This window comes from Coptis chinensis, chromosome 3, assembly GCF_015680905.1.
Source record: "Coptis chinensis isolate HL-2020 chromosome 3, ASM1568090v1, whole genome shotgun sequence".
Taxonomy (NCBI): Eukaryota; Viridiplantae; Streptophyta; class Magnoliopsida; order Ranunculales; family Ranunculaceae; genus Coptis; species Coptis chinensis.
The window spans coordinates 25276986-25289363 of NC_141458.1; the positions used below are offsets into that span (position 1 = coordinate 25276986).

The 12378-nt window shown below is 38.2% G+C and overlaps 2 protein-coding genes across 15 annotated transcripts in view; one reads left to right on the plus strand and one right to left on the minus strand.

Moving 5' to 3' along the window:
• Positions 1-12378, plus strand: part of LOC147508822 (uncharacterized) — a 24368-nt gene continuing 11990 nt past the window's right edge. The window contains exons 1-8 of one of the 14 annotated variants that reach the window (XM_086601181.1): positions 2-363; positions 537-596; positions 2610-2714; positions 2778-2843; positions 3403-3649; positions 3758-3879; positions 3994-4180; positions 5397-5570. In XM_086601181.1, the coding sequence (XP_086457307.1) occupies positions 2658-2714; positions 2778-2843; positions 3403-3600 (321 nt within the window). In that variant the 5' untranslated portion in view covers positions 2-363; positions 537-596; positions 2610-2657 and the 3' untranslated portion in view covers positions 3601-3649; positions 3758-3879; positions 3994-4180; positions 5397-5570. Of the gene's footprint in view, positions 364-536; positions 597-935; positions 1108-2609; positions 3346-3402; positions 3650-3757; positions 4181-5396; positions 5571-12378 lie in introns of those variants that run through there. The other 13 variants (XM_086601183.1, XR_015218233.1, XM_086601182.1 and 10 more) reach the window with 13 other exon arrangements.
• Positions 9097-12378, minus strand: part of LOC147508823 (uncharacterized) — a 23612-nt gene continuing 20330 nt past the window's right edge. Inside the window, exons 2-3 of the mRNA XM_086601186.1 lie at positions 9427-10321; positions 9097-9355 (exon numbers count right to left, since the gene is read on the minus strand). Coding sequence (XP_086457312.1) covers positions 9639-10121 — 483 coding nt within the window. The 5' untranslated portion in view covers positions 10122-10321 and the 3' untranslated portion in view covers positions 9097-9355; positions 9427-9638. The remainder of the gene's footprint in view (positions 9356-9426; positions 10322-12378) is intronic.

The window sequence follows — 12378 nt, forward strand, 5'->3', positions numbered from 1 at the left end:
GTATCGACATTTTAGAATATCGTGGGAATTGGTATTTTATACGGACGTTTGAAACTGTCAAAAATTATGTTGTCCATTGCATGCGATTTCGATAATTACCAGCGCCAAACACTTTGATTTTTCACTGAAAAAAAAGAGGGAAGAAACTTTTGGAAATTTAATCAGAGAGGAATGAAACCTAAACTAAAAGGAAACAAAAGAACAAAAGATGGAGAAATTTAATCAAGTCTCTACTTAGCTTCTCTTCTCTATCTTTTGTAATTGTTGCAAGTTCAATTCTTTTGTTGTAGGCGCTTTATTTCGGATTCGGTTTTGCCTTCTCCTTCATCCTTCACTATTGAGAGAAAGCAAGTCAAATTTTTGGTAAGTTATGAAGCAAAAAATCAATCTTTGAACTTGTTTACCGATAAAATAGAGTAAAGTCATGATTTTTCTTTTAGTTTCTACAACGTTGAACCTGTTTTTGTTTTGAAGCAAGAAGTTTTAATCAAACTTGTTTGTAGAAATTAAAGAATCTAACTTTTTTCTGGTATTAGGAGCAAAAGCACTTATTGGACTCTGCGAATATACTTCTTTTTTGCTAGCTATCAATTCAGGTATTTTTTTTAGCTTGATTTCAATTGGTTGAATTGTTCTAGAAACAAAAATTGATCTGAATTTCAGTGGATGCATATTATGATGTGAAATTGGTTAAGTGATTGGGGTACCCCAATGGCTTCACTGCATATTTGTTAAGTTATAATGTGTGTGAATAGACTCTAGTGTAATTTTCTGGGTTGTAGACTCTCAACTCTGCCTTCTTCCAAAAATGATGCCAGCGTTATTGTTGCACTTGGAGCACTTGATGTAGTGGCCAGAAATGGTTTAAAGCACACTTGGAGTTTCACACACCATGTCATTTGTTACTAAGTGTGTTTGGTTAATTGTTTTGCTAGGAGGGTTATGAAACATTGAAACCTGCTTTGTAGTTTGTACAAAATTTGGATTTTGGGTTCATTTTCCTTGGTGGAGTACTCAGTTTTCTACTTAACTTAGAGTTGGCAGTGTGGTCCAATTCTAAGGTGTTGATAGAGATAGCAAGTAACTCCCAATCTGATCAAATTTTGAGTAAGTTGCATATTTTCCAACTTTCAGTCCATACTCTTAAGGTTAGTTTGTTCTGTTTTTGGAATTTAATTCGTTGAAGCATAAGATATATCCTACTACTTTGGAGTTTATTTACTTGAAGATATTTTGCGCAACTGTTATGTGGTTTATATAAGACAATTTGAGTTTTTTCTTTGTAGCATGTCCTTATATGGAACCATAAGAAATCAGATGGTTGATATGGTAGTCTTGTTTATATTTGGTTAGGTATCACTGATATTATATGAACTCTTTAGATATAAAACCAAAACAAGAGAACAACTTGGGACAAACCTAATCAGAGTACATAGCGCACTAACAAGTTTCACACTAAACCACCAAGTCGGAGCACAAGCATATGAGCATTGGACTTGTACCACTAATAAGGATTATTATACATTAGTAACATTTTGATGAAATGCTCATGAATTTTCCCATGAATTTGCTTAATTGGTTTGTCGTGGAGGTTGAGAATATTGATGGATGTGTTTTCAGTCATTGTTTGAAGAGTTGTGACCAGCCTATTTTAGATGCGTTGGTTATGAGTTTGGGGGTTACAATGGATAAATTTGTAACGACAAGGCATGGACCAAAATATCGCCGATATATCCGATATATTGCCGATATATATCGGTATTTTAGTACACCGACATCGATATTTTCGATATATATCCACCGAATATAGAACCCTTTTTTCCCGATATATATCGGAATTTCCGATATAAAACTTTATTTATATAATCGATATATCCGATATTTACGATATATATCGGTTGACTTTTTGACCATTTTTTAATATAAATCCGATATATTTTTGATATTTCCGATATTATATGTCCGATATTTCCGATATTTCCGATATTTTAAATAGTTTGAAATGATCACCAAAATAATGGATATATCCGATATATCTGATATATATCGGTTTTTGGGTACACCGATATATTGATCGATATCGATATTTTGGGCCTTGCGACAAGGTACAATAAAAGGTTGCACTGTTTTGCTGGAACTATGTGCCTTTTTTGGCTCACCTGAATTTCATGTTTGAAGCAATTTTTACTTGTGTGAGTTGTACGACAATATCATGTGATGCATTGCATGCTTTAGTTCACCATACAAGCTTCTTCTCGAATTGCAAATTGTAGGAGACATTTGGTCTTTTTCATACTCCAGAAGAGGGGGGAGGGCGTTGGGGGGATCTCTTATTTTAAGGCTTTTTGACTTCTGGGATTCTTATGAAATGACACTACACCATTTGGGTGAATTGGCCACAATTAGGATTAACATATCATGTTGGGCAAACTGGTTTTAAATTTGTGTGCATAAGTAAGGATGCAACTATCTGTTAAATTTTGTTAATTGTTATTTTTTCAAGAAGTTTAATTTGGTTTCTTCATTCATTTCATTTGTTGATCTTCTTAGTATTGTACTGATTGGTTGTGTTCACATCTTATCTGTGGCGCGTATTTGGAGCCATGTAGTTTGCCTCATGCATATATAGTGGTTGAATATAGTAGTTCTAATAGTAAATGGTGAAGAATGAAAGTGAGGAGAGTTTGGATGAGGCACTAGTAGCTCTACATGAGGTATGAATTTGTATCTAACTTTAACTTATATTTTGTACTTAATTTATTGAGATGGATTTGTAGCTTAATAAGATGAACGGGAGGGCCAAGATTTGGATGAGGCATTACCACTCTACATTTCTACCTCAGGTAAGGATCTGATTTGTGGATTGAATCTACTTTAACTTATATTCCTTATTTAAGATTGAGATGGATTTGTTGCATTCATTCGTTGCATATCCTATTTGTTGACCGTGTGTACCCTATATTATATTTTCGGTCTAGAACGTACTCGGACCATGAACCGGGAGTGGGACCAGCGGCAGATTAGTCGGGTGGTTGTCAAATAAACACTTTTGGATCATCCGGTCCTCTAATCCGTCAGAGTTCACAATAGGTCTAGGGCCCATCTGGGTGGCCCAAGTTCATGGATCCAATCCGTCCGGATGATTCTGATCCAGTAACCTGATCCGCAGAGGCGAGAAATCCTAGTGCAATCCAATAAGATCTTGCACAAGGATAGAATGAAATCTTGGGGAATGATCCTATTTTAGATAGGATTATACTAGGATTTATCGAGGAAGGCAATCTCCGAGAATCACTTTCTTGGCCGCCAAGGTAAGAGATTGCTATATATACTAAGGCTTTTGCAGCCTCTAGAACTACGCGTTTAAGAGACTTGATTCGGATTTTTCACTTTGGTATGTAGGTAACCAGAACGTTGGTGCAGATCTCACTTCTTCCAAAAATACCTAATCCTATCTCTTTCGAAGCTTTGAAGCACCATTACATCGGGAGTGTCAAGTTAACTTTTTGCCCCGACATTGACCCTTATAGTTTTGCCCTTGTTCACATCCTATTTATGGTGGCATGCGGGTTGCTTAGTTCAAATAAAAGAAATGCTTAAAGAATGGAAGTGTTGAGAGTTTGGATGAGGCACTAGTATCCAATTTCAGGTACGAGTTTGTATCATACTTTAACTTATATTCAGTTTTTAAGACTCGCATAAATTTGTTAGATTTCTTAGTTTCATGACATTAGAAAATGATAGGGTCATTCTGCAGGTTTCAAATCAAAGACGCATGACATGATAGGCTTGGAATGCAAGAACTCGAGCATCGAACGAATATCTATGGGTTCAGTTGATGTTAACTAGGACTATCACTTTCCACTATTGTTTAATTAGGTTTCCTTGTTTTCCATTTCCTCTCAATGTATTTGTGAAGGATTTTTTGTGTTCATTGATTGTGATTACAAGTATATATGTTAATTCTATGGTGCTGATTTTTGGTTTCTGAAGGAAGTAATATGCATAATTAGTGAATGGCATGTCAGAGAAGTCATAAAAGAATGGCATGCAGTAGCTGGAAATGATCTGCAGTGGCTGGAATATAGCCTGCAGTGACCTGTCAGAGCTTAGAACTGGCCTGGGGTGGCCTGCAGCAGCCCATCAGATGGCCTATAACTTCATGCCTTCAATTGTTCAGGTTGGTTGCGCCTGCCATGCATCACTAGAATATTCATAAATTTTTGCTCTCTTCTTTGTTTTGCAAACCGTTTGTTGTTCCTGAAAATAGACTTCTCAAGCTTTCCAATTGTAGCAACCTTGTCTTATAACTCCCATTGATTTAGTACAAGACTGCTTGCTAAGTTGAGGGTATTTTCAGCCTGCTGTATTTTCTATTTTTCTGTTTTGTCCAATCTGGTTCGTATGATTGCAACTGTTGTTCCATTGTTTTTTATGCATTTTCATAGATGTTCTTGTTTGTTTAGAAGTCTTGGGTTGTTGTGCCATCAAGATTTTGAAGTTTAGGATATGTTTGAGGTTTTTAGGACACTTGGGGGTGTGGCTCATCCTTTGTTGTCGATCCCCATTCCATTTCTGATGGAGCGTTTATAACGTTTGCAGGCATCGTCTCACTGCTGAAAATGTTTGAGTTTTATAGAATGTTACATAGGAACAAGGCCACCTTGTGCATTTTTTCGCTAGAAAAGATTTTGATATCTTGGTATTGCACAAGATCGTTAGATATATGATTGAGTATTTGAGTTTGGTTATACCCATTTAGGATTCAGTGAGGGTAACCTTTTGGAATCTGAACTAACATTAAACAGTATGTAGGATTAGCATAGCCAAGCCTGTGTAGTTGGCTACATCTTCCTTGTCATCATGCGTCTTTAAAAGTTTGTTCCTTAGAGCCAACATTTTTTCATATGTTTCAAATAAGATTTGAACTCTAACAATAAGTTGCTTATTGATAGTAGGCCAAACGAGACACAACAATATTTATGCCAGATCTTATAAGTATTACTTGCAACTCCTAGAATCCCCTTTCTTTTCTATTTCTTGGTATGTATGTTCTTAGTCATCTAGAACTTCTTCTTCTTGCCTTGCCCACTTTAAACAGGGTGTTCAATTGCTCATGGGTTACATGTTAACCGGGATTTTCTTTTAAGATAAAGTATTTTGTGTGGGTAAGTTTGTTCCTCGAAAGTATTTTTCTTGAGTGTTTTCCTCCAAGTGTTTATAGTCCCTTTAATGAAAATGAATGTCATCAGCAAAGAGATATTATTATGTAATTATATGATGTTTGTGATTGTCTTCAATGAGTTGTATTATAAATATATGTTGTCATATCTTGGTTTGACATTTCAATGAATGTGAACTAAATGTTGTTATATTTTGTTTTGCGTGTTCGAGAGTCATGGGGTTTGGAAAGGAAGAAGCGATTTGTGATTTGTATGGGTTTTGTGTTTGGGATTACTTACTTGGGAAACCTGCTTTTGGGTAGGATTTTGGAAAAAAAAGTAGTACTAAGTTATGTGATGTCGGATAATGGTAAAACCTATATATAGCCATATAGGATGTTAAAACAAGTACTTTTCATGTTTTGTAGTTTATAAGACTACTATATATGTAATGAATCATATTACTCTTAAATAATCTTTATATTAATGAATTTTGAAAATGTTGTTGGTTAAATTTAATGTGGTTGAATTGATGTTGTTTACGTGTGTTTTTTAAGGTTTTGTGATTGAAAAAAATAGGTACATTAGAAGCAATATGAATGTGATTGAATATAGTAATAAAGTGACGTTTTGTTAGAGCGTCACTACAAATGTACTTATAGCGACGTTTTGCAACGCTACTTGCATTTGGAAAAATGCATATCAAAACGTCCCTGCTGATCCATAACCTGCCATGTATTTGTGAAAGTGTTGCCAAAAGTTCACCTATAGCGACTGAAAATAATGTCGCAACACGAATTTAAATTAAAAAGTTTTGTGTTGTGGATTTGTGGCCTACAATCGACGTTTTCAAAATCGTCGCCAAAAGCCAACCACTACCGGCGATAAAAAAAATGTCGTCATATGTATTTAAGTGACGAAAAAATTTGGTTTCTTACCACGAAATAAAACGTCGGGAATGTAATCACATACCGACATTTTCTTATATCATCGCGAAATATCTATTTTTTGCCACGTTTTGAATTTTCAATCGGAAATATATATACCGACATTTTTATGTACATTACCGACGCGATAAATTGCTTTGCCGACGTTTTTATTACATGGTTTCAGACTTTTTGCGACTATACTTCTTGCGACGATCGAGGGACGATTTGAAAAACGTCGCCAATAACAATTACTGACGTTTTTTGTTGCCCTTTTCCGACGTTTTATTTTGTCGCTAAAAAACTTGTTTGTTGTAGTGACCATTTCCTACGGGAAGAGAATCGCCATGCTAATAGCTTGGCATATCTCGCGACCCAAACACCAAATTGTGACCTTAGGAAGCTACTCATCGAAGTCATTGATAGACTTGCTTACCATAATGAGCACGTCCCAGAAATCAACGATATATGCTCACTCTCTGACACTCAGATGAGTCAAATATGGATGCAACCTATCATAGATTATATCCAAATAGGCAAAGCACCAACAGATCGCGATCAAGGATTTATTGGTTCAATACCGGTCGGGGTTACTTCTAGTAAACGCACAAACTTTTAGAAAAGTCCGGAGGAGACCTTATCTGAGGTGCATAAGCCCAAAACAGGGTTAGATGATCTTCGCAGAGATCCACGAGGGAGAATGCAAGAACCACGTAGGAGGTTGCTATTTGGCTCACAAAGCGATCTCACAAGGATACTTCTGGCAAAAAATGTAGATCGATGCAAAGAAGTATGTACTGAAATGCATTAAGTGCCAAACATTCGGCCACAATATTATCCAGCCAGCTCGCGAACTCATCAACATTGCCAGCCCTTGGCTATTTCACATGTGGGGCTTGAACATCATGGGTCCATTCATTCCATAAAAAAGTACAGGCTTCCGGTTCATCCTAGCTGCGACAGATTACTTCACCAAATGGGTGGAAGCGATCCCCTTGGCTCATGTCAAAGAATCTAATGTCAAAAACTTCATTTAGACCAACATCATTACCAAATTTGGCCTCCCCCACACACTGGTGATAGATAATAGCTCCCAGTTCAAAGGGAAAATAGTTAAAGAATTCTTGACTAAGTGGAAGATCATTCACGCGTTCTCTACTCTCCAGTACGCTTAAAGCAATGGTCAAGTAGAAGCTAGTAACAAAGCAATTCTGGAGAACTTTAAAAAGAAGATTGAAAAGAACAAAAGCCAGTGGCCAATGCAGCCAGAAAACATTATATGGGCTCATAAAACGACAGCTCGTTCTAGTACAGGCGAGTCACCTTTCTCACTATGCTACGGCACTGAGGTCATCATTCCTACTGAGCTGACAATTACGATGACTCGGTCTAACATTGTCGAATCTGGTCAAAATGATTCCATTCTTGCCTGAGAGGTCGAATTACTTGAAGAACGACGCGACCTAACAGCCATTCGAGTGGCATCCTACCACCAAACTCTGAGGAAGACATACAACAAGCAAGTTAACCCTCGAAGTTTCCAACCTGGCGACTTAGTCCTGAAGAAGACTAAGGATGACTCGAAACTGGCACCAACATGGGAAGTCCCTTACATAGTGAAACGAGTCGTTAGCAATGGAGCATATTGGATCAAAACCCAAGACGAACAGGCATTACCACGACCTTGGAATACTTTCTTTTAAAGAAATTTTATCAATAAAAAATATTCCATTGCCATGAGTTCTTTCTCTTAGTACTATAGCTTTTATTTTTGCATCAAGGCACTACAATCTCTCAATGTTATTAAATAGACACACAACTTCGCTCTCTAAAGAGTAAAACGCTTACCTGAACTAAAACGCTCTCAAGAGCTCAAACGTTCTCCGTGCTTAAACGCCACTGAGCTCATGGCTACATAGCACCACCACTTCTCACTAGTAGGGGACTTATACTTATAGGACCAACCTAGTGCGTAACGCCTTTTTAAAGTGCCAAACGATTATTTGAACTTAAACACTTTCCGAACTTAAATGTTCAACATTATAAAATGCTCACTGAGCTCACAGCCGGCTACTTAGCCTTAACACTTCTCACTAGTTGAGACCTATACTTCTAGGGCCAACTCAGTGTAGAATGTTTTCTTTTCTAAGAAAACACGCTTTACTTAAGCTACAACACTCACTCGAGCTTAAAGGCTTGATAGCTCCAACACTTCTCACTGGTTGAATACCTACAACTTGAGGATCAACTTATCGCAAAATGCTTACTCAATCGAGCTAAAATGCTTCAAGGCATCCTAAGTCTTCTTAGACGATAGAACATACATCTCTAGGTCAAGTTCCTACTAAGATATTAAAGCAACATGCAACAAGCATTCAGACAAAAGTAGGATCATACTTCAAAGTAAACATGCATTTCATAAGTGCAAAATACTAATTGCCTGAACACACTCAGGAAACTAGTTCTTTAAAACTACCGAACTGCCACTTATGTGGAAACTAGTTCGTCTATATCTCAAAACTAAAGCGATAAATAAAGTGAACTGCCCGGGTTACCCTAGTTTATCAACTTTTAATGTATCTGGCCCAAGCCATACAACCAATAATAAGGGAAATTGCCTGGGCAAGCCCAGTAAACCAGCTCTATTTTATCTCCACCACTTTTGCACAGGATTACAAATTCAAGAGAAACGATAAAAAACCTCACAACTCTCAAAGAAGAAGAAATCAAGCAACAGTAGTCAAAACCTCGACCGCAAAGGGGTCCAGTCGTTAGGGGACGGTGAGTCTCAACATCGCCTAGAGGAGTGGTTACTGGAGGCTCTAGAGCATCATCATCAACCTCTTTAGGTCGCCCAGAAGGCACCACGGAGCATTACTAGCATCTCCAGGTACACTGATTACACTTGTACCTCGAGCCCCATGTTCATGCTCCTCTTTCAGTTGAAAGTACATCTGCTCTAGCTCATCATAATCTTGCCCCAAGCCGTCATCGCCTCTGGCGAGCTCGCTTAACAACCCTTTTGCATGTCTTGGCATAATCTGTCACAGTAGCCAACTTCTTTTTCAGCTCTTCCACAGAGTTGCTCAGAGCCGTCTTCTCTAGAACCACCCCGTTGTACGCCTTCTTCAGCTCCTCCAGTTCTTTCTTCTCAATCTCCTGAACAACCTGAACATTACTTAATTCTTCCCTCAACCTCTCCAGCTCGCCCTTCTCACCCTCACTGATTTGCACCATTTGTTTCAGATTCTAGTGCCCAGCGAGCAGCTGCATGAGAGACATCAATGTTAGCCCTAGTTCTAAAACAGAAAAGAAAATACAAAAAGCACACCGCTTACCAAGCAATGGGCCATATCCATCGTCCTCAAGTTCTCATCAAAATCTTTAGCGTCTAGCTCTTTTATATCCCTATTTAATACAATTCCATCCATAAGACAACTAGCAATGGGTGCCGACCTGAAGCTACAGTCTGATCTTTTAACTGCATGCTTCCTCCCTGTCTTCTCATTCACATAGACGAGGTGTCGGTTTAAGTCGTCACCCTTGCTTCTCACAGAAGATGTCTTACCACTGTCCCTAGCAGCAGCTTCCCTTTACCCCCTACATCACCAGCCATATTCAACCCTTTTTCAAAACTGTCAAGATCGGGTACACTCAGGTCGAGCCCCCGCGACAACCTCAGAACCCTTTTACCTCCAGTTCGCTCTGTCGTAGGATCAAAACCACTACCAAAAGATCGTTCAACAATTCTTGCAAGCTTGGCGACCTTATGGTTAGGCTCGTTCGTCTTCCGCTTCCCCAGGATATTCGACCGACGAGCCACAAAGCCGATCTCCTCTAGGTCTAGAGGTGAGCCCTCCCTCAACCTCTCCTGTGGAGTGACAACCGCCCCATCAGATCCACCGTGGGCAGATCGCCTCATCGACCCACCACCAGACCCAGAGGTCCCAACTCCTCCAGCAGGACGCCCATGCCCATAACGGTTCCTATTCCTTTCTTCCCTGGTAACAATTCCACTGTTTCCCCTTTCCATTGTCGATTCAGTAGATGACTCACTATCAATTAGACGACGCGCTCGCTTCTTTTGGTTCTTTCTCTTCAAACGTATCTCCCGACCTCCCCTTTCCACAAAGTAGTTCGTGACTTCAGGCAATCTTTTCTGTTTCTGAGCTTGACTAAGCTTAGCGAACTTCTTGATAACCCCACGTGAACTTCCCCTTGCAACAGCGATCTCTGCAAAACATCAAAGAGATGAATCAAATTCAGAACCAATTACCAAAACATTGGAGCAACAGACAGCAACACAGTAATACATACCAGCAAAATTACAAACCTTAGTTTCAACACTAAACCCAGGGGCACAATAGTTTCCAACCACCAACAAAGGTCTCCTTTCCTAGGGTTCGTTACTAACCCCATCCAGGATGCCCGACTTCCCACCGGTGTCTAAAAAAATTCTTGGCCTGGACGGCTTCCGCAAAGATAGTGCTCCACAATATCAGCGACCTCAATGCAATACTCACCACTCGCATTCAACAGATCAAATACCACTACACCATAACAGGCATTTTGTAACAGCTAGAATTTTACAACAGTAACGGATATTTTTGTTACAAGCTTACTAATGGTTATATCCGTAACCTATTACTGTATTCGTTACTAAATATCGAACAAAAGACTTAAATTATTTGCTAACAATTGTTTAGGGCCTTAAGTGACAATTACTTCCGTAACTAACACTAACAATGAAATATCGAAATATAAAAGATAATGAAATATCGTGTTTCAGACTTTCGTTCAAATACCAGCCACCCACCCAAAAAAAGTTCCAAAATGCCTGTTAGGGTTTTGGGAGAACTCAAAAGATGGAGACAAACCTGGTAAGCCCGATCTGTTCTCACTCATTTCTCTTTTTCTCAACTCAACTCAATACAAATTTATTTTCTGTAATATCTACAGTTTCTTTTCACTTCAAATTGTTCAACTTCATTTGGTTTGCAATCGCTGTGGATGCCGATGGCTCTCCTGTTACAGTTTCTTGGAGTGGTGATGCAAGGAGAAATATCATTGTGTGGATGGATCATAGAGCTGCAAAGCAAGCTGAACGAATTAATTCTAGTAACTCACTTGTATTGCAATATTGTGGTGGCGCTTTATCCCCTGAGATGAAACCTCCAAAGGTACAATGTTCATGTCGTTTAACCGTTCAGTACCTAGTTGCCTCTGTTTGTATCTTTCATCCTTTTGTACGCTGTCCATTATGGCTATGGCTATTCAAAATTGTAAATCAAGGATATCTGTGTTTGAAAATTTAATGTTTGCTTGTACTTGTGTTTACTCTGGTTTAAGGAACTATAGGCATTTTATTCTTGGAATTTAGTGATTTAAAAGATAATGGTTGATGGAAAATTCCTGCCCTTGCTTTGCTTTCTCAATTGGCTGGAGTTGTCTTTCTAGGTATGTTCTTACTCCGTGTTTTCCATGGGAACTTATACAGTTTTAATTATGGGTTCTTGTAGTCACCTATTTAAAGAAAGGGTACATGGGATAACTGAGATACTTGGGTTGCTTCGCTTTTAGCTATTTCTCTCGGAGTTGCCATTCTGATTAACCAGTACTTTGGTTATAGCCTGTATTGATACTTTAATTTCACCCATTGTAGATTTATCTTCTACTTTTTTCCCTCCTTAATTTCCTTGTGCCTTTGATGAATGGAGGAAATAGTGAGTTGTTATTATGTTTTAAACGAATGTTTCTTCTTGTTTTACTGATTGAGGTTGTAGCATAGATGAGGACTATTTATTTGATTCTTCTAGGGATAATCGTTGTCGGCTTGTTAAATTGTGGAGGTTAAGAGTGCATTTAAAGAGTTGCTTCTATTGTCAATAAACCGTTGTGTGCCTGTGTATCAATTCTAGTTTTCCTTCATTTTGTTTTTCTTGTAGTTTTATTGGAAACCCAATTAGTTGTGATGGCCTGATGGGGACATTTATATTGGTAGATTAAAATTCAGTTAGCTAGTTAAGGTGTCTTTTGAGTTCTGATTGAAGAGAAGTATATTTAATTGTTCGTAGTCATTTTACAGTTTCTTATATATTGTTGTCTTTGTTCAGATACACAATTTATGAACCAATTGTGAGAGAATCATTGTGATCCTGTAGGTATTATAAAAATATCATGAGAAGACTATCCAAGTTTTTTGGGGTTCTTGGCTTCCAGGTGTGCCTCTATTTCTATATGGATTTGTTAGGGTTGTTGCCCTTCTTTTTATATGGTTGACAAATTAAGAA